Raw genomic sequence first — 25,775 nt, forward strand, 5'->3', positions numbered from 1 at the left:
GTCATTACCAATTGCAGCTCCTGCAAATTGGATCGTGTCATTAGCGAGGAACCAACGGAGTAGTGGAGGGATATAACTCCTCGCATGAGCTTGATATAGCTGGTAAACTAGGCAATGTTTACCTACACAAAGCTGTAAGACAGCAACACGCTGGGGCTCTTGGTATGAGAGAGCAGCTTGCTCGTCAAGCGTAAGCTTCCGATGTTTTTTTTTTGTGAATGTATCTTGTATACTCACAGTCGAGGCCAACAACACGATGCTTGGCGCGGCTAAGATATTTTTTCCAAATGAACCGGACAAAAGCCACAACCGTGGAAGGGTTGCTAGTAACTGTTGTATGGATCCTCAGACCTCCCTTGCTGATTCGGAACCGACGATCCAAAATAGTGTTGTCCGTATTCTTGGGGAAGTGGACATGGACCTTGCCGACTATAATTCTGCGGAGGTTGATATGGCAGTGATTTTTTCTGCGATGTTGATGCCGCTTTGGATAATAAGAACCCTCAATAGATTCTCGTACAACATGTGTTGAAGATGAAAGCGGGTTTGAGAATGCCACTCCCATGTCCACATGACCAGTATCACGGTCATGGGAGGTGAAGCATACTTTTCTGCATTCAAGCGAGTGCTTGTACATATCTTTGGAGCATTTTCCTCCATGTTTATTGTCCATTGGAGGAATAAACTCATGACAAACCGATTGGAATTTATTTTCTGCATTGGTGGGCCTTCGGCCTACAAAAGGCGATGTGGGCGGTGATATGGCCGTGTTGTCACCACTTTTCCTAGGTTGCTTGCTATGGTGTTTATGCACCATCTTTTCCTTCCCTTTGCAAACAAGTGGAAGACATTCAAATTTATTGAACACCAATGCTTCTGTTTTGTGATTGGATTGATGGTAGCACGGTACCACTTCTACAACCATCCTATTCATATCTGGCACTGGAATTGGAGTCACTTCGCCAAGAGAAGCTGCCTTGTCGGCAGATCTTACATGCTTCTTGGATAAACATTTTGCCAGTGTAGTATATTGTTTTGGCTCCCACATATCGGGGTAGCGAGGCGGGACTGAATTTTGCATGTCACCGCCTTGCATGGTGAGATCAAAACATGGAACTTCTATTTCTTGTGCGTTCAGTGCAGCCAGCATGTTTGTTTCTGTTCCTTCTAGAACAAGAAGGACACACTTGACTTCAGGATTGGTTGCATACACCTCGGTTCTTTTGATTTCAGTTGAGCACTCCATACTCGTGTGTAAACGATCAATTCCACTATTATTAGCATTGAGTGGCACATCAACCCAAAATGACCCGAAGCAAATTTTGGTCAATTGTGTCTGGTTTGTGTCTGTCATTCCTTCCTATAAAGAAAACTATGTATTAGCTTCCTTGCATAAAGAGATTTCTTCTCTTTTTTGATTTTTTTTTTGGAAATCATATGTTGGAATTCAAAGATGAGGGGAGAAATATGTCCCACCGGGCGTGCCAGAATCTGATGACGGGAAAATGGCGGCGACAAAAATAACTAATGCGCGTCCACGTCATGGAGACAGATAGTATATAAATTTAAAATTGCGCGAATGTAAATCACAACAAATCAAGAATTGCGAGTACTTTATTTCCAGAACTCTTACATATGCATAAAAGAACTGTTAATTACATCTCCAAAGAGAAAACCCCTGATTAAGAATTCCAACATATCTAATATAAATGATTACATCATATGACTATTACAAAATAAAAGACTAAGTCCTCCTCGTTGTCGTCGACGCCGTCGCGCTCCAGGAAGCCTTCGAATTATCATTTGCGTTGATATAATTTCTTTGTATATATGACATCTTTCAGCAGTCACATATCATTTCATTTTACTCGTACTAATTTTGACAGTACGAAATATACCCATGAGAACGCATGCGTAAGTTATCTATGTCGGATCAATCAACCTAGTTGATTTTGTAATAATAGTTGATTGATTAGCCAGAGACCCTTTTCATTGTTGCATGCAGCGTAGGCCATAGGAATATGTAGGGATTATACATGCATGAGATGAAGAAAACATAGTCTGCCTATGTGTGACAATCGCACCATGCGACTGAGTAGTTTACAACATGCAAGGTTTATTATTTCAGACACAATACATGTTGCATATAGATGGCTTTGTATTTTCGGGACCAAGCAAAGGTCAATGTGAAACTAATCATGAGCAGACTATTTTATTTGCCTTCAGCCTACACACAGGTTTCTCTACTAGTACGTGGCTACTAGTTAATTAACATAGGTATGTAACTATTTCAGGCATGGCCATACAATATTATAGCCAACGAATTTGGGTAGTTTTTTAATATTGGAACATGGGAGTTTAGAACTCTTTGGCTTATGTCAATATGAACAAACCAAAAGCGTAATTTAGTAGCGTTTTAATTTAGAGCACCTTGGCTCGTGTCAATGTGACCAGACCAAGGGCATGGTTTTTATTGTATATATGTAGACTTATAGCACCTTGGTTTGTGTCAATGTGACCAAACCAAGAGCCAATATATATTTATTTTAAAGGGTATTGATTTAAAGCTACTTGGTTCATGTCAATGTGACCAAACCAAGCACTTGATTTGAGCAATATTTGATTTTTTAGCAACTTGTTTTGTGTCAATGTGACCAAAACAAGGGCCAATCATTTAATATGATATGAATTTAAGCAACTTGTTTCGTGTCAATGTGATCAAAACAAAGCCAAATTTTATTATCATATGGATATAGATTTAAAGCAACTTGGATTGTGTCAATATAACCAAACCAAGAGCTACATTTCTTATAATTATATGGATTTAAAGCAACTTGGTTTGTGTCAATGTGACCAAACCAAGGGCAATGATGTATTTTTAAAGCAACTTGTTTTGTGTCAATGTGACCAAAACAAGAGCCAATTGTTTCATGATTATATGGATTTAAAGCAACTTGGATTGTGTCAATGTGACCAAAACAAGAGCATGATTTTTAGTAGTATGTGTTTTTAGAGCAACTTGTTTTGTGTCAATGTGACCAAAACAAGAGCCAATTGTTTCATGATTATATGGATTTAAAACAACTTGGATTGTGTCAATGTGACCAAAACAAGAGCATGATTTTTAGTAGTATGTGTTTTTAGAGCAACTTGTTTTGTGTCAATGTGACCAAAACAAGAGCCAATAGTTTTAGGATCATAGAAAGAATGCAACATGAGAGGTAGCAATTTTAGGAAGAGAAATCCATAGTTTGTGTCAATGTGACCAAACTAGAGATTAGGAGGAGAAACTCCATGGCGTGTGTCAATGTGACCAGCCAAGGAGCAAGGGAAAAATCACATTCTCACCTTCCTGTAGATGTCCTCCTGCTGCTCTTCGTCAAGTATGCAAGTGCTGCAGCTCTGCAGCGCGTATGACGAGCGGCCGGCCGGCCGGATGGCGTACAGCGATGGCGAAGCGTGGATTGGAGATTTTCTTAGCAATCTGTGTACGGAGAACGGGCGGGGCGATTTGCGATGTATATGAGTGTTGATTTCTGTATGACGATTAGCGATGTGTATGGCGAATGGGACGGGGCTAGGGAATGGGGAGTATGGATTAGCGATTGAGCGGGGCGATTTGCGATGTATATGAGTGTTGATTTCTGTATGGCGATTAGCGATGTGTATGGCGAATGGGACGGGGCTAGCGAATGGGGAGTATGGATTAGCGATTGAGCGGGGGAAAATGAAGGCTGTGCCGGGTATTTATAGAGCAAAACAGGCGGCAGTTCTTTCATGGGCGTGGGAGTGCGCCCACGTTCTCCAAATCGTTGGAGTGGAGCGACTGTTAAATCCTAGTATCAGCGTGATATTTTGTAGCGTGTATATCTTGGAGAGCCGACCGATTGCAACCGCCACTCGCGTGGAGCAAGAGCGTTCTGCTCTATGGGCTGTGGCCATTTGGGCCAGAGATGATTAGTACTTCATAGTTATTTTGATGAGTGATTAATTAGGCAGTGGTGATTAGTCCATTGTTTTATCTTACTGGTGCAGCGGTGGCGCTAAATTTATGCAATGCACCATATAGCTACACGTATCTCGTTTAGTTGTGGCCCAATAGCTATAAGTTAGCTAGCTTGCAAACTTTTTACCTTGCATATAGCTAGCAAATATGAATTTTCACATATATGGTAGAATTTCTTTTGATGGCATCTTTGTACAAAATATTGTCATTTACTTTAATATAGCATGACTGTATTTCATAAGGTTTTCCCGGTGATGTTGATATACCGGCGGTCGAATATTTATTGTTAACCGCAACTTTGTAAATTTTGATCAATATTAGATCATTGCAGTTGGAGGCGGTGCAATGTCTAAATTTTTATATTATTTATACAAGAAAATCCCGTTTAAAGGATTTATTTAATTATTTAGTCATAATTATTATCTGAGACAAAACTGGTGTCAACAGTCGGAAAGGAAATAAACTGGGTTACTCCCTTCCTAGTGTTTTATGTTGTAGAACTCTTTTGAAGTATCTTCTTCAACAAAGATATAGAGATATCATAGAACCCCTTGAGTATCCCCTTCTTCTAAGATGTCGGGATGCTATATCCACAAGAGAAACTACTTCTCTTCTACATGTTATATCCACAAGAGAAACTACTTCTCTTCTACATGCTATTTCCACAAGAGAAATTATCTCTTCCCTCTTGTCATCTAGATTAGCACTTGTTATCTTGCACTCTTGCAAAGTACCTACTTGATGGTTTGCGAGTACAATTCCAAATGTACTCATGGCTTTGTCCCTGGCTATTTACTTGGCCAGACTTGGAGTAACACGACGGATAAAGAAGAAGTTGGTGACGTCTATGCGAGCTAGGAACGTCTTCCCAGTCAGTTGCCTGTAGGGTTTATGGTAGATGACTTGGGCTCCGCGTTGTTGAAGTGATGATACTACTCTGATGTTTAGTTAGGCCCTTCGAGGCTATTATGTAAGTTTGGCCATGAGACCTTATTGTAATTTTCTTATTCCGCTTTGTAATGGATGGTGTAATTTGATATCAGTTCGGTTATGTGTTCACGACGCACTGATCATGGGATCGTGAACTGTATACATAACAGGGTATTTCGGACAGTTAGTCCGGGGTCCCCACAGAGCTGGTATCAGAGCCATCCTGACTGTAGGAGACCTTAGTTAGCATGGACGTTAGTTAGGAAACAAGTACTTGGGAAAAACTATTTACCAAACAAATTATTTCCTTAGTCGGAAGCATAGCTTCTACTCCTAATACTTCTTCAGAAACTTCAAAATTCTTATCTCTCCACTTTATTAAAATGTTTGGCAATTTCTTACTATATTGTCTCATCCTCTTCAAACTTACATATTGGACGGTGTCCCCAACTCAGACCGATGACTCTAACTCAAAGATGGATCAATCTCTCAGAAAGACTCTTGTACATCCAACAACGGCTATTGAAGATTGGAGGCCAACTTAGTGTGCACATAAAGGGATAATTAGATCATGTCTTTGGTTGTCACCAAAGCCTGTCAAAAAGCTGACCTTGTTCCTCCATGGACTCGCACTTTTTGCAGTCATCTGGGGTCAAGTCGTCGGTTCTTGGCTAGTAACTTTTAGGACAACTACGAGAAGTTGTCGACTTTGGGAGTATCCCGACAGCTAATCCTCTGAAGACCTCACGTCCCTGGGATGTTGAGACCAGAAGTCCTACGCAGTTTTCGCCTCCACTTCAACATCGACGACTCAACACCAGGCTGCTTCACCACCAACTGCTTTGAGAATCCTTGTTGAAGACGATGTCAGCCGGTTAAAGACATCAACATATGTGACCACCCCCAAACATATAGGATGGATAGGACAAACTCAATCGCTTTGATTGAGCTACCCCCCCCCCCCCCCCACGTATTAGGTATCCCTAGATACTTAGAGTGCCTTGTTTGAGCTTTGATGATTGCTTGTAGTTTCCTCGTGTGCTGCTTGAGTGATTTTATCTGTTTGTTGCGTATGTTTGTCTTGGTCCTTCGGTCTGAAAAATCCTCTTAGTGTGATAAACCAACTTAGGAAGCCTCCCAAAGATGTTTTCACCCTCATCTACCTCGCCGATGGATTGCTAACATCTAGTTAGTTGGATAGGTTAACAAAAGGCTCTAACTCTAACCCCGTTAGTAGTTGTTTTTTTTAACCTTCGGAAAAACTAACCAAGACCCCTATCTGCACTAACTACTTTCAAAATCAGCTGAAAGCATCTGTACTACGCCAAGAAAGCAGAAACCCCTACCTTCAAAAGTGACTACACCTCTGCAAGAAGCCTTATTATTTTGGTCTATCCTTGGAGCGTAATCACGCTAACCTCGACGCTATTTTCTTGAAACCACCCTCTAACCCACCGTCTAACAAGCTGAGGGTACATTAGCATCAAAACCAAGCTGCATCGTCTACACGTCTCCCCTGAAGATTCTTCAACCGAATGCGGAAGATCGATGACTTCTTTAGAAGTTCCAGATAGAACCACAAGGCAGGCGCTCCGAGTTTTTCCAAAGGCCCGATGAAAAATCTTAAGGGTGGAAGACTTCGTCTTCCACTAAAAATTGGAGCTAACCCCCAAAAAAAAATTCCACCTTTCTAAAACACCGTTGGAAACTTGGGATGCACTAACTCCCCCTTAAGTTGTGGACTGCACCTCGCCCCCTGAAGATGTTTCAACTCAAGACGAGAGACCGAAGACCCCTTCAAAAGCGCCCGACAAGACTCCGTGGCCGAAGCTTAGAGTTTTTCAAAACCCCCGATGAATGATTTAAGGGTGGAAGACTTCGTCTTCCATTAAAATTTAAAGCTAACTCTAAAAAGTTTTCAACCCTGCTAAAGCACCGCTGGAGTGCACTAACTCTCCCAGGATCTTGAACCCCCGCTAGGATCGCTTAGAAGCTACAGATCTAACACCTACATGGAGTAGTCGATCAACCTCTTCACGAAGCTTGCCCTCGGCAGGAATCCATCATGTTTCCCAGAAGATGAAACAACGACCTTCTCGACAACTGCATGTCTACAAGAAGACGAGTCTAACTTTGGTCAACTAAGAAAACCTACCTAGTCCTACGCTTAGTAATCTCGGGACGAGATTATTTTAAGGGTGGAAGAGCTGTAACACCCCAACTTTTGCAACCTTGTTTATTCGTCCATAAGGCAAAAATTAGGGGGAACAAAAAAACTTTTTCTATAAGCTAATTGGATGAATTTCCTTGATCTGCTTGTCATACTAAATTGTTTTGATCTGTTGGTAGATGTATTGTCTTGTTCTATTTGTTAAGTTTTGTCTTGAGCTACCTCAAAGAACAACACTCCTAGTGGTAAGACAAACAAATCACCTAATAAAACCTATGTGTGGCTTAGGAAGTATTGTTTTCCTTCTTACTACATCAAACCTCTCTCCTGACGGCAACATGTGTGTGCCTATTTAAAATACCTCTTTCTGGTATAATCTTGCTCAACCCATCCTTGTTTCAAAACTTGGGGATCATCTACCCCTTAATACATGCTTCTCTCTTACCCTAGTCAAAAACCCTAAGGCATCATAATTTTGACTAAGTCCCAAAATCTGTTTAAGGTTCCATTTTGGAACCCCTGGATTAAGCTACCCCTTGCCATCTAAGACAATGCACTTGGTCCTAGACCTAACTTATCATGAGCACTTCCCAACCATATCCTTGCCTTGAACCAAATCTCTCTTATACCCACTTTTCCTTGTTGGTTTTGAAGTCAAGACAATAAGAAGTTTTGGCAGGCTTAAAATGTTCCAACTTTGGCAGTTGTTTCTTAAGCACCGACAACTGTTATTTGTGACCTCAATGCATGAATCTCATCTATGCAACACCCTCTGCAACTTCCACGTCTTGCATGTCCCCATCTAACCCCTCAATTCTTATTGTCACTTGATCTTGCACCCTACCCACTAATTCAGCACTAGATCACTTCATCCTGTTTTACCTCTTGTTTTTCTTTACTCTTCACAAAACCAAGAGTGGAATTATGGGTACATTATGTAGCCACCCTCTACCCTTGAGATCACTTCTCCCACAATATTTTACTTGCCAAAAATCCTATTTAAGTTTATTCTCAAATTTTCACTACAAAACTAATCCTAGTTTTATCATAGCTTTTCAAGCCTTTAAAATAGGAAATGTGGATGGTGTCTTGTATCATCTCATTTCCTTCAACCCAAAAATACTTGCTTTTAAAACATTTAATCTATTCCTTCCTTTTTAACAAAATGCATGGTGCATATAGATACACCATTTCTTGCCCTTTTTATTACCGACTAGCTTAGAGAAAAAAACCTACTATGTATTGTTATGCAAGTAGAGCACACTTTGAACTCAAAACATCATCCTCCTACTTTCAAAAACTTCATATAATAAATTTCATTCAAATTTGATCATAGGCATAGAAATTCCGATCTTCACCAAACTCAATCTTAGACCTTGCCATCATCCACACCATCACCTAGCTAATCAACTTTTTCCACCTTAGTCAATACCGTGGCCCATGTAGAAATTGCACCAAAGGTGAGCCGGCCATGTCTTGCATGTGTGACACCCATTGCATGTCACCCTCTCTCTTTTTTCTCTCCCTTTTTGCAAACCCTAGGAGGGCACCACCCCCTCTTTCCCCTTCTCTCGTTTTTTCTTCTTCTTCGTTTTCCTATTTTCCATGGCTAGGGCCAAGTGCTATGCACTTCCCTCTCTCTTGCACCCCCTCCAACCCCTTGGCCCAGTCCAGGGACGAGCCTGGACCCCTCTCCCTTCCTCCACAGGCCCAAAGACGGGCAGCCCAACATCCCACCGAAACCCTACCACCCCTGGACGCACGCGCACAGAACCTCTCCCGCTCGACCCCTGCCCTCTCCCGCTCGATTTTCCCTCTTCACGTGCGTCCCTCCCCTCCTGCTGACGTCTACAGGATGACGCCACCCCGCCCCCACCCTCCTACGTCACCCCTGACGTTCGCCTCGACAACCATTGGCCATGGACGCCGCCCATGGCACCCACCGTTGCCCCGCCTCTGCCTATAAAAGGGCCTCTCCAGCCACTCCCTCAGCTCACACCACTTCCTCCACTCCCCAGATCACCCGCAGAAAGCCCCAAGACGCTCCCCTTCCCTTACTACTCGCTGGAGACGCCGTTGCCCGTGGTCACCTTGCGGGTGGCGAACAAGCAGGAGCTCGCCCCCGACTTCCTTCGCCCTCCCTCTCTGCCCCATCATGATCACCACCGTCTTCTCGTTCTAACGCGCATGCCCGCACCTTCCAGGTCCGCCCATGGTCGCCGCCGTCGCAGTTCATCCGTGTATAGCTGCGGAGGAAAATCCCCGTCGGGCAGCAATGCTGCGGGAGAGGGAGACGCCGCCAGACGGGCGCCCTAGATCGCCTCGACGCGCCACCGCCCCCCCAGCCCTCGCCGTCGCCGGCCGCCGCCGGTAAGCCCCGCCCCCCCTGGCCGCCATCTTCTCCTCCGTTCGCGTGCAGGTCGGGAAGAGAACGAGGACCTCCCCGATCGTGGACGAAGCGCTGCGTGGCCACTTGGCCACGTCAGCCCATCCATGCAGCCTGGCCCACTTGGGCCCCCTCCTATTCTTCCTCTTTTTTTTCACTCTCCAGCTGGAAAAGCTTCCTGGGCCGGCCCAAGTCCTCAAACCCGCACGGCCCAGAGTGTTTTCCCGCCCGTTTATTTCTTTTGAACTTTAAAAAGTTATGTAAATTTTGATAAAAACCAGAGAACTTAAAACGCGAATAACTTTAGATCTACAGACCCAAATTGAGTGAAACAAATTGCATTGGATCAGAAATTTCAATATCTTTCCAATGCCACTGGCCTTGTATTTTTAGGATTTTTGTATGATTTTTGGTGAATTAAACTTGTTCTATGTGTGCTGCAGACTCTAGCTAATTCCTAAAATTGTAAAATTAATATTTTTGGGTGAATCCAATTGTGCTAGTCTTGTTTTAGTACTGGCCATCTAGGAAAAATATTTTTAGTTTCTGTTCATGCATATTTGTTACTGTTTGTGTTATGTGTGTGTCACATGAAATGTTGTACCAAAACTTTTGTTTATTTAAAATCTTTGACCAACTCTTTTTATTTAAAAATAGTCAACCTATGTTTTATTCTTGCAAAACAAACCCTATGCAACTTAACCTTAGACCTATTGTTTTGCTTAAGTTTTCAAAAGAGTGTAGCATATTGTTTAGCTCCTATTTTTGTATAGTGTCTATTAGCCAAATAAACTAGGAAAATGATTTCCTAATTTTCAAAAAATGTTTAAAAATAAAATATGAATGCTTTTGATGTCTAACCAATGCACTTGTCTTTTTTGTGGTGTTATATACCAAGGGATAATTAATTTATGTCATGGTGATACCCAACGAGGCAATTGATAATTGGTGAGGCTCTTATGCCCTTCTTAGGTGATTAAATTGGGGTTTTCTAAAATCAAAACTATTAAAGTTGTTTTGTAGTATCTATAAGACCTTAGTATGTTAAGCCCTTAGTAGAGTGGTTATCTATTGATTGTTGCTTGTTGTATGTTGTTTTGTTGGTACAATGTGTTGATTGTGTTATTTTTATATTTTCCGGCGATAGATGCGAACAATTCCGGAGAAGAAGAAGAAGTGGTTCGGATGAGGATTTTATTTATATTGTTGGAATTATTATTTGATGAAGTTGAAGAAGTCCAGGGACAAATAAGCCAAGGCAAGCCATCTTTTGATCTCTTGCTATTTATCCTTCTTGTTGCGCTCATTGCTCCATTATATACTTGGTTCCTTGTATCATGTGTGATTTTTGGTCCTCTACTCTATGCATACTTATTCCCAAAGTATGTTGAACCCCTTGTTGATGCTTTGCATACTTGCTCCCAAGTATGTGAACCCCCTTGTTGATGTTATGCATGCTTACCCTAAGCATGTATGCCCCCTTGACCATATCCATGTTGTCATCTTCTTAGTGGTATGATGATTAACATCATGACCCATGTTTGAATCATCTTAATTATGTTGTCCCTATACATGCTTATCCTAAGTATGTATGATCCCCTTAACACCTCAATTATCATCCCCTTAGTGGTATGATGGCTAACATCATGTCATTATGACTCTTAGTTCCTTCATAAAACTATAGGTTGGGAACCCCCTTGGAAAAATACCTTGTTGAAAAGAATTTTTGAAAACCTTGGGTGAGTTGGACTTACCCAAGTGTGTGTTTATGAAAGAAAAGGATCTTGGCAAAGATGGTTGGAAAGAAAATCTTGTTTTCGAAAACTTTGGCGTCTAAGTATTCACCCGTGACAATTAACCCACGCAACCACATTACCCTGGAGTGGGACGGGGCTTAGCTCGTAGTTTGTTCTTCTTAACATGGGACACCGCACAACTATATAAGGGTAAGGTTACCCCTGAATCCGGATTGTCGTTGGTGGAGACAATAGTATAACGGGAGGCCTTCGGGGCTGACCCGTCCGGAAGACACTATGGGTCTCCTGGCTTGGCGGTGGAGCCACGCTCAAAGTGAGGTGAGCTGCCACGGTGCCGGGGAGGTACATACTCCATAGGGTAGGATCCCGTGCTAAGACGAATAGGCGAAAGGCTATGTCCGAGTTTTTGTCATGGCATAGTTGATATGCAGGGATGATGCCCACATGATAAACTCGCGGATCTTGTGGGGAAAGTGTGCAAACTCTGCAGAGTCAAATCTATTCGAATAGCCGTGTCCGCGGTCATGGACGGTTGAAATGGCTGTTGCTTAGCCTGATGAGTTTTGTTTGAGAAAGTGTTTACCAAAGGAAAAAAAAAGGAACTTGTTTTCGGAGTACCGGAAGGGTACTAGAATGGTTTGGTTGACCATATGGAGATGGTCGGAAAGGAAATAAACTGGGTTACTCCCTTCCTAGTGTTTTATGTTGTAGAACTCTTTTGAAGTATCTTCTTCAACAAAGATATAGAGATGTCATAGAACCCCTTGAGTATCCCCTTCTTCTAAGATGTCGGGATGCTATATCCACAAGAGAAACTACTTCTCTTCTACATGCTATATCCACAAGAGAAACTACTTCTCTTCTACATGCTATTTCCACAAGAGAAATTATCTCTTCCCTCTTGTCATCTAGATTAGCACTTGTTATCTTGCACTCTTGCAAAGTACCTACTTGATGGTTTGCGAGTACAATTCCAAATGTACTCATGGCTTTGTCCCTGGCTATTTACTTGGCCAGACTTGGAGGAACACGACGGATAAAGAAGAAGTTGGTGACGTCTATGCGAGCTAGGAACGTCTTCCCAGTCAGTTGCCTGTAGGGTTTATGGTAGATGACTTGGGCTCCGCGCTGTTGAAGTGATGATACTACTCTGATGTTTAGTTAGGCCCTTCGAGGCTATTATGTAAGTTTGGTCATGAGACCTTATTGTAATTTTCTTATTCCGCTTTGTAATGGATGGTGTAATTTGATATCAGTTCGGTTATGTGTTCACGACGCACTGATCATGGGATCGTGAACTGTATACATAACAGGGTATTTCGGACAGTTAGTCCGGGGTCCCCACAATGATCCTGAGTATATTGCCTTCGTCAAGGCTCGTCTTCGTGATCAGTTTCTTATGACTGATCTTGGTCCTCTTCGCTAATTTCTTGGCATTGAGGTTTCCTCCACTTCCGATGGCTTTTCTATCTCTCAGGAAAAGTACATTCAGGATCTTCTTGCTCGTGCTGCTCTTGGGGATGAGCGCACAGTCGATACTCCTATGGAGCTTAATGTTAAGCTTCGTCCTACTGATGGTGATCCTCTTCCTGATCCCACCCGTTATCGCCATCTTGTTGGGAGTCTTGTTTATCTTGCTGTCACTCGTCCTGATATTTCTTATCCTGTTCATATTCTCGAGTCGGTTTGTCTCATCTCCTACCACCGTTCACTATAGTCATCTCCTCCGTGTTCTTCGTTATCTTCGTGACACGATCACTGTCGCCTTTTCTTTCCCGTTCCAGCTCTCTCAGCTCCAAAGGTGCTATTCGGATGCTACGTGGGCGAGTGATCCTACGGATCGTCGTTCGCTTTCTGCTTACTGTGTGTTTCTTGGTGGTTCGCTTGTTGCTTGGAAGACGAAGAAACAGGTCGCAGTTTCCCGTTCGAGTGTTGAGGCTGAGTTGCGGGCTATAGCTTTGTTGATTGCTGAGGTGACTTAGTTACGGTGGTTGCTTGCAGATTTTGGGGTCTCTGTTACGACACCCACTCCACTTTTGTCCGACAAGATGTGTGCTATCCGCATTGCACGTGATCCGGTCAAGCATGAGCTGACCAAGCATATCGGTGTTGATGCTTTTTACACACGTGCACAGTGCACGGGATGATGTTGTTGCGGTTCATTATGTGCCTTCAGATTTGCATTGGCGGATTTCTTTACGAAGGCACTGACTCGAGCGCAAAGATGATTTCTTACTCTCCAAACTCAGTGTTGTGGATCCACCATGAGTTTGCGGGGGGGTGTTAGATGTATATATCTGTATATTGTAGTTTCCCCATATGTTAGGGGGCTTTCTGCATATGTGCACCTGTACATGTACTATATATTGTGACCTTTGGCCCCCTGGTAATACAACAAGCATATTCCCTAACAATACACACCTGGTATCATCTGAGCACATGACACGAGCTTTGGCTTCCTTTGTAGTCGTGTCCTGCTGCATTACCATGTGCTAGGTAATCTTGGATGGTACAATCAATCATCCATGTAGATCGAATCACTCTTTGTTTGTATGCATCACATACCACATGTGGCAGTAATTTTGATATACTTCACCAAAGAGTGCTCCGTGAAGTTTCAACTGGAAGTTCAATCGAAGATTGTATCAACTGAAGATGGTATCAACAGATGATGACATCCTGTTCGGGTGGGATCGATTTTCTGGTGAGTATACAAAATACCGCTAACATTTTGACAAAGTTGTGTGTGGCCCAATGTGTTTCATTTTTAAGTGAACCACTGTGTAATACAAATGTGTCGCAGTCGACATATCTCCATTGTTCAGGGCAACAAACGACGGCCAAAAATATATACACTACTTTTTTTTGACGTGATATATACACTACTTATAGGAGTCAAACGTTGTGTCCATATTCAACTCTTATATTCCTACAGTGGAATCGGTTTCCACACTTAGGTTCTCCAGAGTATAAGTATTTGATACGGAGTACAAGGAATGTAGCAAGACAACATGAACCAGATCATGTGAGCAAAGGCGCTATAGACCAGAACAAGATGGTCAGCTCAGAAGAAAAACATTAACACGATGCTAGGCTGAAAAAAGAAACGAACAAGGTACTCTGCATGCTCATCGGAAGAAGAACAAAAACGCGTGGTCGGCAGGATTCGAACCTGCGCGGGCAAAGCCCACATGATTTCTAGTCATGCCCGATAACCACTCCGGCACGACCACAGAATGCTTTATTTCAAACGTTTGTACTCAAGGCCTAAGTCATCCCGTGATGGCAAAGGAAAACCAAGCCCACAAGCAGTACGGCGTACATGTTTTTCCACGTATTAGCTGCAAAGGTAGTAAAGCTGCACTGCAATTCGCAACATAGAAAAGGTAAAGGCTGCATGCTTTTTCGTGTGCTGTCTAATTTATAAACACAGTACTTGCTTGTATTGTAGAGCTGAGCTTTTCAACAAGTTATTATACAGAAATATTTTTTGAATGTTTGATCCCAAATCAAAACATGCTAGCGTGCTTATATGCGGAGTCTTCTTGCGGTTTTGATGGCATCAATCGATGGCATAAAACCTCTTCAAACAATATTGGCATGGCCAGCATGACAATAACAATAGTTTGACCAAAATCGATGCCATGCAGATGCAACTAACCCGTCATAGTTAGGGATGTTAACAGGTATTCACTACCCGCCGGGTAAAACCTAATAAGAGTACGGATATGTGATAAAATATGGGATAAAATATTGTCCATAGGTTCAAAGGAAATATCATATCCATCGGAATCATAGAACCTATACCCAAATATCCATTTACCAATCTAAATTTGATAAGTTTTTTTTTCGATAAAGGGCGCTTTCATTACTTATAAAAAGTATTACACCCGGCCTCTGCATATCAAGATGCACACAGCCGCACACTCACGAAAAAACAAAGAAGTATCCGCGCAAGGAAAACAAAAAACCAGCACAAAAGTCTGCGACATGGAAAGACAGCTACGACTCCTAGGACTCTATCCTTAGATTACGCCGCCATCCATGTTGGGAAAAAATATCCTTCGCCACATCCTCCAACCGTGTAGAAACCTCCATAAAGAGGTCTCGGCTCTCCGGCTTCTGAAGCAAGGACCACGAACGGAGCAAAGCGGTGGATCGGTAGATAACCTGCAAACATGAAGAGTTAGTATCATGGAAAATCTTGTCATTTCTACATAGCCAAAGCGACCAAATAATGGCAATCGCTCCCACCCTAATAAAAGTTTTATACCTACGATCTACCCCATTGAGCCAGTGACCAAAAAAATTAGCCACGCTCTGAGGGGGATACAAGGTCGAACCTATTTGGGTTATTGACCATACAGATCTCGCGAATTGACAGTTGAAAAAAAGATGATCAATTGTCTCGTCGTGATGACAAAAGACACACTTTTTACTACCCTGCCAATTACGCTTTACAAGATTATCCTTAGTAAGAATTATCCCCCTACAAAGATACCACGCAAATATCTTTGTTTTTAGTGGTATCTTCATAGACCAGATTTTTTTATTGGTAAAAACTGGCGTGTCTGATTGGATTAACGCTTTATACATTGAATCTACTGAGAATTTTCCACTCTCATTTAGATTCCATCTAACCACATCGGACCCTGCATCAACTGAACCCTTTCGAGTCGTTGCAGCAAAGAATTCCAGGATTCTAGCCTAGGGCCTAGAATATCCCTTCTGAATGCCATATTACTCGGAGAATTATGCATCACCGTTGCAATGGTTTCAGATTTGTGGCGGACTATACTGTATAAAGCAGGATACTGTTCCCGAAGGGTGGTATTTCCTAACCATTTATCCTCCCAAAACCGTATCTGAGATCCATCTCTGATCGAGAAAGATATGTATGGGAAAAAGAATCTCTTTGTCGCCATAAGACCAGCCCAAAAGTGTGAGTCACCAGGTTTCCAAACCACTTGGGACAAAGCCTTTGAACCCATATACTTTCTCTTTAGAATCGTTTGCCATATACCTTCTTCTGAAAGAAGTTTAAATAACCATTTTCCAAGTAAGGCTCGGTTTTTGATCTCAAGATCATGGATACCGAGTCCCCCCTGGTCTTTTGGTCGACAAAGTATATTCCATTTAGCCAGACGATATTTCTTCTTTTCACCATCTCCTTGCCAAAAGAATCTAGATCGAAAATAATCTAATCGATGCAAGACTCCTTTAGGCAATTGGAAGAAGGAAATCATATACAGTACCATATTGCTTAGCACTGAATTAATGAGAACGACCCTTCCACCAAGAGACAGTAGCTTTCCTTTCCAACTCGTTAGACGTTTCTGAAGTCTTTCCTCAACTTGTTTCCACTCAGCTAAAGTGAGTCTCCGATAATGAATCGGAATACCCAGATAGCTAATTGGGAACTGGCCAATCCCACATCCGAAAAGTTCGGCATATGAGGAAGCCTCGTGTTGAGCATCACCGAGTTAACAATTCACTTTTATGGAAATTTATTTTAAGCCCAGAAAGCTTTTCAAAAGCCGAAAGTATCAACTTAAGATTTGTTGCTTTCTCAAGGTCATGTTCCATAAATAAGACTGTGTCATCGGCATATTGAAGTATAGAGAGTCCACCATCAACAAGATGTGGGACCACTCCTTCAATAAGACCGTCTGCTTTAGCGCGTTCAATAATAATGGCTAGCATATCCGCCACTATGTTAAACAACATAGGTGACAATGGATCGCCTTGCCTCAATCCCTTTTTTGTCTGAAAGTACTTGCCCACATCATCATTGACTTTAATGGCAACACTTCCTCCAAAAATGAAATTGTGAATTAAAGAACGCCACTCTTGTGAAAAACCTTTCATCCGAAGAGTTTGTTGTAGAAAGGACCATTTTACTTTATCATATGCTTTCTCAAAATCAATTTTTAAAATAACACCGTTCAACTTTTTCCTATGAAGCTCGTGCACCGATTCATGCAAAGTGACCACCCCGTCGAGAATGTTCCTTCCTTGCATAAAGGCCGTCTGCGACGGACGCACAACATGATCAGCTACCGAGTTAAGTCTTAAAGTTGCGGTTTTTGTGAATATCTTAAAGCTAACATTTAGGAGACAGATAGGTCTATATTGTTGGATCCTCTCTGCCTCCAAAACCTTAGGTAATAAGATTATCTCACCGAAATTTAGACGAAACAATTCTAGTTGATCTTCGTGCAATGCAGAAAATAAAGCTAAAAGATCAGTCTTAATGATTTCCCAGAAGTTTTGATAAAACTCTGCTGGAAAACCATCAGGACCTGGTGCTTTATTATGCTCCATTTGGAAAACCGCCTTCTTGACCTCCTCCTCGGAATAGAGGGCTGTCAGAAAAGCATTTTCCTCTGGGGATACTTGGGGGATATCCTGGATCATGGATTCTTCCATAGTAAAAGTTCCTTCATCCGGATCCCCAAATAAGCCCTTATAATAATTAGTGATGTATGTTTTGAGTTGTTCCTGCCCCACAATCGTCCCTTCATCCTGAACCAAGGAATGAATAAGTTTCTTCCTATGTCTGCCATTAGCAACAGAGTGGAAGTATCTTGTATTCGAATCTCCTTCTAGGATAAATTGGACTTTAGATCGTTGATACCATTTAAGCTCCTCTTCTCTCAACATGGAAGCCATCTGCGCATTATATTGATTCTTAAGATCAATTTCTTGCGGTGACAGTAACCGTGTCTCGGCAAGGGCTTCAAGTTCATCGATCAAGGAAGTAAGGCGAAGCTTCTCGGCTTTAAGAATACCTGCTACATGCCTTGCCCATCCCCCAAGGTGCTTCCGCATAGCGCGAAGTTTATTATTCCACCTTTGGATAGGGCTAGAACCAGCAACAGGTCTCTCCCATACTCTCTTAACCATTTCCGGAAAGCCTTCACGTTGTAACCAGCCTAATTCAAACTTGAATTGGCGTTTACATTGTGATCTATGCTTGCCGGTTGTCAAAGGAATGGGAGCATGATCCGACAAACCTTCAATACGAGGGAGAGCCCGTACAGAGACCATAGGATATTTTGATTCCCAATTATGGTCCATAAGTACACGATCCAATTTCTCATATGTAGGTTCCGGCAGATTATTTGCCCAAGTGAACTGTCTCCCAACCATTTCAATCTCTTTCAAATCCAAACTGTCGATGACAGCATTGAATAAAAAAGGCCAATAGTTGTCGAAACGGCCCCTACTTTTCTCATGAGAAAACCTTAGCAAATTGAAATCACCCCCTATGATGATAGGATATGGGTTATCTTTTGCCAGATTAACCAACCCAGATATCCATTTACCAATCTAAATTTGATAAGTTATACCCAGATATCCATTTACCAATCTACATTTGATAAGTGTCACCGTAATCTTCTGAACTACTTAATTTTTCCTTAATGTTGTTAGGATGAACCTCATGCTTCGCTGCTAGGTTTGTGAGAATTATACCCCTATCATTTTTTTTTTGATCAATTTGATATGTTTTAAGCCCAAGTATTTTTCACCTGCTGGTACCTTTTTACTTTATCGGGTGATGGGTACAGAAAAAACTTGTACCCATTGACAGAAAAACTTTAGTAAAGTTTTTCTGTCAATAGGTAAGATCAAAGACAAGAACAGGGGGACGGGTAAGATCAAAGGTGACAAGAGGTGACGGGTAAGATCGAAGCACAGGTACGAGTAGGAGATGGCTCTTTGACCTTTAGCAGCTTCATCGTCATGGAGAAGATGGAGTGCCGAAGCACCCACACATGACCTGCTGGACATATGGCCTACCTCATCAGGGGCGGCGCAAAAGATCTGGATCTCGAGCACAAAAATGTCAGGCTTGAACTGCTCGCCAGTCCATGGACAGTAAACCAGCATAAAGCAGACCATTTGGCACAAGCAGAAACATCAAAATCACAACTGGAAAGAAACACAAGACAAGACATCAAAACCTAGAATTTGATGGCTCAGCAAGATAGGCAGAAAGCTTTAACATCACAACTTTAACGATCTCATGTTCATTAACACGGGTGCATTCCAGTTCCACCACCACCTGGTGGTCAAAATGTGCGTGCTGGGATTTTCCAGCAACTGAATCAAAAGCTTGTCAAAGATTTTTGCAGCTAAACCTAGTGATACGGAACCCGTATCATAAACATGATACTCAGAAAAGATAATTGTCTCGTGGACTGCACCCTGTTAAACCAGAGTGACTAGTAACGTCTAATCTTTTATTAACTGTAAAACGAATTCTCTCATCCCAACAAGATTATAGCAGCATGTCCTTTTAAGAGGAGGTGGCTTCCTTCAGGTACGCAATGAGATCAGCACGGTCCTGTGGCTTCTTCAGTCCAGGGAAGACCATCTTGGTTCCAGGAATGTACTGCATGGGAATAACAAGGTTTGTATTAACAAGATATCATGCATGGGAATAACAAGAACATGCTATGAACTGAAGGAAGCCCCAAACCCCTCCATTTTAGGTTGAGCTCAGGAAATCAGGACAACAACCAGATTATGAATAAAGGATTCCGAAGGAATTGTGAACAAGCTTCAAGCTCTCAATAGTTCAGAAACTTTACATCATCAAATTATCACCAGAAGAAAAACATAAACAACAATCCCAATGTGGATTGAAGGACACAAGTTAGACTAGCATCAGATTTGTGCTGGAATGCCTAGACATAACCAACAATAACCGACTGTGAGGTGCTGTTTGGATAGTGGAGTATGTCAGTAACCAACATGCTAAAACAGTCTAAATAGACACAACTAACATCTGTGATCTGCTGATAGCTACTCTTCATCAATTAGCAAACAACATATATTTTCTCATATAGAAAATAATATTTTCAAGTTGCCAGGGCCAAGTATTTTCAGCTACTTCTATATGGTTCTCCACAGTTTTGAAAGAGAAGAAACAACAGCAGTACATCTAAACAGATGAAATCACAAATTAGATAACTGAAGTCCCTACCTTGGCATACAGTATGCACACAAAAATTCTATCATGTACATACATCCAGAGGCTAAAGTGGGCAGTCACACAAATAACAACACCATTATGTCTTTCAGCAACTACACGGTTCCTTATAAGCAAGACAAATCGCAGTTCAAGAATTATAGTCGTCATCCTCAAACAAGAATACGAATCAAAGTTAGAGAATACTTCATACTGTCACCCTCACACAGGAGTAGATCCCAACATCTGAGATCACAGAGTGGATAACAGAAACTCCTATCGCAAGCATTCCATAGCAAAACACCACAGCAAATGGAACTTCTTAAGGAATCGATTAATCATTAAACATACCTTCTTAGGGTTAAGCAAGTAGTCGTACAGAGTGTTCTCCTCCCATTCCACAGCCTTGTTCTTGTTCGCCGCAGAGTAGGAGTAACCAGCGGTGGTACCCGACTGCCTCCCAAACAGACCATGCAAGTTAGGACCTGCAAAGAACAAGCAACAACTCTTATTATCAGCCACACCTCCCAGCAGATGATCATGTAAGTAATGAACGGTATAATCTGAGGTTACACCCTAAGCAGCCCATGAATTAACACGTCACTAGTATGCACTCACATGAGACACCTTTTTTTTGCGAAAGCACTCACATGAGACACTACGCTACATAATCTTGAAAATAACCAGAAATGTAATCAGACCAAGCGCAGGTATACATGTCTTCAGATCAATCCCAGAATAAGCAGATCCCTAACATCCTATCTTCTGAGATAATAGCGACAAAACACTCAACAACCTAACTTAGATTAACCTCAAGCGGAGACAGCAAGCCAGGAGCAATCTAATCGAGCTAATCAGGCAACTAGGCTTTCGAAACGAGAACTAATCGCGTAGGCACGCCCTGCTATACTAGACCATGATCTGAGCAACGAGTAAACTAGTAATCTCTAGGCACGTACAGATTCATCACAGCAATAACAGCAAAGCACCAGAAGCCGTGAAGATATAGCTAGCCATCCACTAGCGCGAGCGTAAGCAGCAACAACCCGCTTGCTTCAACCGAGTACCCCCATCACCAAACGCAGCAGATCTGGGCGCTATTCGTCACAGCACGAAGAGCACACGCAGATCTACCCGTGCAACCCCCGATCTGATCTGAACCGCCTGTCTACACAAGCAGATCGAACTCGAGCTCTCGAGATCCGCCCATACCCAGGCGCCCGACACACGGAGGCTGGGCACGGTTAAGGAAAGGCGCAGGGGGGAATCGATGGCGGGGGCGGTGTGGGTCCTTACCTTGCTTGTGGCCGGCGCCCTGCTCGACGGTGTGGCACTGGGCGCACTTGGTCTTGAAGATCTTGGCGCCGGCGGCCGGGTTGCCGGGGGGAGCCTCGGAGAAGGAAGCCATCGCCGCCGCCGCCGCCGCACGGAAGCAGAGACTCGCCGGGAGAACTCGAGGGGAGAGGCCAAGTGAAACTTTTGCTTGCCTTGCTGGCTCCTGGGCGAATTCGTGGGGGCTGTGTTGTATAGACCGGTCCAACGGCGGATGCGGGGCGTGGAAGTACGGGACTGCCCCTGGGGTCGTGCGCAGGTCAAGGTGTGGGTGGAGGGTAGTTTGGGGAGACTGGGAGGTTCGAGAAGGTTTCCGTGTCTTTGGAGGAAAAGGAAAGGGCAGGGGGTCGGCGGTGGTAGGCGTGGACACCAAACGCTCCGCTGGATGTGTAGGGCTTTGTGTGGACCGGGTCGCATGCTTTTCTTTGTTCGCCGTGCACTTGTGTCGTCGGATGGGGAAAGGGGAATCGTGTCCGTTGGTGGGTACGGCCGATCCTAGTTGAAATTAGGGTATCTCCACCAGCCCAATGCAAATGGATGCGTCGGCGGACACAACACGGTCAGCGCACGTGTCCGCCTCGTTGCCTTTCGAGCCTTCCTACCGGCGGACGCGTGTGTTCCGTCTTCCGCGCACGAGTAATGGCTCCGGTGACAATTCGGTTCCTCGCGTCGCGTCAATGACGTAGTCCCCACCTCCACACGCACCGGTGTTGGTGCGGATAGCACTTGGGCATCCTGCCAGTTGAAGGTAACAACCGACCTTTTTAAGAGGGTGTAACATCTCAAATTTCAATAAAAGAAAGTTAGAATAATTCCAGAGAGCAAAATTTCAAACCAGCAAAAACTTTTTAAATTGCATATAGTGCCATGCATAGGACTTGTGCATTTGATTGATATGCGATGATGATTGTTATTATGTGTATAAGCTAAACCCTAAAACCCTAATGTGATCATGAGAAGATCACCAACCAAATAAATCAAAAAGAGAAAGAAATCAAATAAATGAAAAACCCTAAAACCCTCACATATGCCCTATGGCATTTTTATAAATTTTGACCCTAGACCAATTTGGTCTTCACCATTAGTTGAATAATGTTACTAAACACTTATTACAACTTTTGGAATCAAAGAATCACAAATCAAATGGATTTCAAATACAAAACTTGCTCACATATGATAATGGTCAAATCTGCCAATTATAGTCTGATCCCTACTTTGAGCCCTTGCAATTCAAAATTTTCAAACTAGACCTTGCTAACTCTTTGCACCACATCCAAGTCAACATCAAGGTGAACACTTTTTGTAAAGATCACCATGCCAAATTCTTTCTTGATCATTAGCTATGCTCAACCAAAGTTGCAACATTTTAATATGTGCAACAATCTCACACTTAGCCAAATTTGCCAAACTTTGAATTTAACAATTCCACCACCACACTCCATCACCTCTGGTCATTTTCTAACTAAATGAAATGCTCACAATTCAAACTTGCAACCATTTGAATTGAATCAAATTTGGATAAAATTCACAAATAATCAATATGGCACTATTTGACACTATTTCAAATAGTGATCTAACCTAACCCTAACTACCCCAATTGCACTCTACTGGTTCCCTTGTCCCCTCTCTCACATAACACACCACAGCAACCCTAGGGAGGCAAGCCCTAGCTTGCATGACATGGCCATGCCGGCCATGTCGAGCCACCCTTCTCTCCCTCGCTCTCCAACCCTGGCCACCATGCCAATGCCTGCCACCTCACTCTACTGGAGCTACTGGAACACGCCGTGGTCGAGGAGGAAGCCTGCCCTAGCCAGACCAGCTCGCGCCCATGGCGGCCTAGCCATGCCGCTCGCATCGCGCGTGGCGCGCCACAGATGCGCCCTGGCCACGTGCAACGCCACCGCCTCAAGCACTCCCTGGCCCCCCTTTTCGCACCAACGGTCTCGCCGTGCCACCGCGAACACGTAGGACACGCGCGCGACACCAACCCTGGACCGCCGGCGACGTTGAGCAAACCCCGCCACTGCCGCGACATGCCTGGAAGCAATGCGACCAAACCAAGCCCTGCCCGACCGCGCTGTCGCCGCCAAGCGCTTCGCCAGGAACCGCAGAACGGCGCCGCACCCTCGCCTAGCTCGATAGCTCGTCGGAGAAGCCGCGAGCATGTCGACCTCGCCTCGGACCCGCAGCACCCGCGCGTCTCTATAAATGGAGCACTCCCCTGAGCAATCCAAGCACACCACCTTGCTCCCCACCCTTCACTGCTTCTCAACCACCACACCACTCACCCGATTGTCGCCGGAGCTGCTCCAATTTGGAGATCAGAGCCGCCAGTACCTGGTGGACGCCGCCGTCGATTGGAGCCGAACCAGGAGCTGCCGCCGGTACCAGGAGCTCCGCCGTCGTCCACAACTTCACCACGCACATTGCCTACCCTAGCTGGAGCCACGGTGAGCTCTCCGACCCCCTACCCTCGCCGCCAGCACGTCGGGGTCTCGTCGGAGAAGACGATGAACCTCGACCGTCGATCTGCGTTCTAATCCAACGTCTGCCTTTAAAACGTACCGATTCGGCGTTTAAACGTCGCTGATGAGTGGACCCCACCCTGTCAGCGCGCCGCGCGTCTGTGGACCGTGGCTGGGCTGGACTGGGCCGTTTTATTCGAATCTGGCCCAGTTTCATTTCCCGCCGGCCCTATTAATTCAAATTGCTTTTAATCAATTCCAAATAATTTCAATACTGCCCAAATTTTGAAAATCAATAGATTCAAATTGGCTTAACCAAATTCAATGAATTTTATATGGTTGGAAAGCTAGTAAAAAGATCTAAAGAATGCCACTGGTCCCATGTCAAGATGTGCTGTAGAATTAATCTGATAAAAAGAAGAAGGCAGGGACTTTTCCCTATTCAAATAATTATTAAAAATCAACCAAAATAGATATTAAGTTAATTCCAACTCTAATAGCTCACATTTGACTTACACTAATTGTTTATGCAATAAAATGGTGTGGTCACTTTGCATGATCATGCCCTAGTTTAATTAATGGACAATATGGCTAGTTTATGTAGTTGATATTGTCCAAAACTATTAAGTAAATCATATGAAGTATTATACTTCATTTAAACCTTGTCTCAAATGAATTCATGTGATGTTTGGACCCCTGGCCAAACTCACTTATATGAATTACTTGGAGATTTAAATCATATGTAGCATTATTAAATGGTATGAGGTGGTCTACCTCATTTAAATCATTTTCTCAAATGATAATGATGAATATTTGACTTGGGTCAATATAAGTTCATATATGATTGTTTGAGAAATTAAATCTTAAGAAGATTTCAATGAGAGGAAATTATTTCTCAAGAACCCTATGGAAACTATCATTTACATATTAAATAAAAGGAAGTGAATTCTGTAGGGATTCGTTGCATAGAAAACAAAAAAATTCCTACCGCGAGAACGCAATCCAAGCCAAGATGCAATCTAGAAGACGGGAGCAACGAGGGGATGATCGAGACTCACCCTTGAAGATTTCCAAAGCCTATAAGAGTAGGCTCTTATTGCTGCGGTAGACGATCACTTGCCGCTTGCAAAACCGCGTAGAAGATCTTGATCACGGTGCCACGTGTTGTGGGTATACTTCATGGGTGTACCATCGACAGTGCCTAGATCCGGCAAGCCTGGGTGGCCCACAGACGGTGGTGAGGCATGTGGCCCATCGGGCGGCCCAGTTGCTGTTGATCATGAAGGAAGAAGTCCGGCCCAGGATCAGTAAGCCGGATCCGTACCGACATAGGAGTAACCCGGATCCATGGAGGCCCATGAGGAACCGGATCGATGCACGACGTGTATGGAAGGCGGATCCGTGACGTGCACGGCAAGATATTGTACCGTAGCTAGCGTCATCGTAATCCGGCTAGGACTCTCCATGTAAACCCTAGATCCGTGCGCCTTTATAAGCCGGATCTCGGAGCCCTAGAGGCACAACCACAACTCATTGTAACAACGCGAAAGCGCCCGGATAATTCCGGACAAGCAGCAGAGGCCCCTGTCATCGTGCAGTGTTCCGAAGCTGGGTAACTCGCGTACCACCGTCCCGTGTGCACTCCGCCCTATGGCCCCTACTTCTTCTCCCCTCGTGAGGATCCCTCCTCCGAGGTACCGTCGATTAGGCAACGGCGGTTGGCGCCCACCGTGGGGCCTGTGGCGTCTG

At 43.6% G+C, this 25,775-nt stretch overlaps 1 protein-coding gene and 1 non-coding gene across 2 annotated transcripts; both read right to left on the reverse strand.

Moving 5' to 3' along the window:
* Positions 1–14,400: 14,400 nt before the first annotated feature.
* TRNAS-AGA (transfer RNA serine (anticodon AGA)) lies at positions 14,401–14,482 on the reverse strand. Its single transcript has one exon. It is a non-coding gene; the product is annotated as a tRNA-Ser (tRNA).
* Positions 14,483–19,240: 4,758 nt separating this feature from the next.
* On the reverse strand, positions 19,241–21,734 carry LOC127313299 (cytochrome c). Its single transcript, XM_051343839.2, has 3 exons — positions 21,523–21,734; positions 20,578–20,711; positions 19,241–19,647 (listed from the first exon to the last, which is right to left on the reverse strand). The coding sequence occupies exons 1-3, from the start codon at positions 21,632–21,634 to the stop codon at positions 19,552–19,554; spliced, it is 342 nt and encodes a 113-aa protein (XP_051199799.1). The 5' UTR covers positions 21,635–21,734; the 3' UTR covers positions 19,241–19,551.
* Between the last annotated feature and the right edge of the window lie 4,041 nt (positions 21,735–25,775).

The sequence above is a fragment of the Lolium perenne genome, chromosome 1 (assembly GCF_019359855.2).
Source record: "Lolium perenne isolate Kyuss_39 chromosome 1, Kyuss_2.0, whole genome shotgun sequence".
Taxonomy (NCBI): domain Eukaryota; kingdom Viridiplantae; phylum Streptophyta; class Magnoliopsida; order Poales; family Poaceae; genus Lolium; species Lolium perenne.

Excerpts from the sequence above, each read along its gene's own strand:
- LOC127313299 (XM_051343839.2), bottom strand. The coding sequence starts at position 21,634 with ATGGCTTCCTTCTCCGAGGCTCCCCCCGGCAACCCGGCCGCCGGCGCC. Across the intron at positions 20,712-21,522 it reads GGGCGCCGGCCACAAGCAAG|GTCCTAACTTGCATGGTCTG; the intron begins GTAAGGACCCAC and ends TGTTCTTTGCAG. Across the intron at positions 19,648-20,577 it reads ACTTGCTTAACCCTAAGAAG|TACATTCCTGGAACCAAGAT; the intron begins GTATGTTTAATG and ends ATTCCCATGCAG.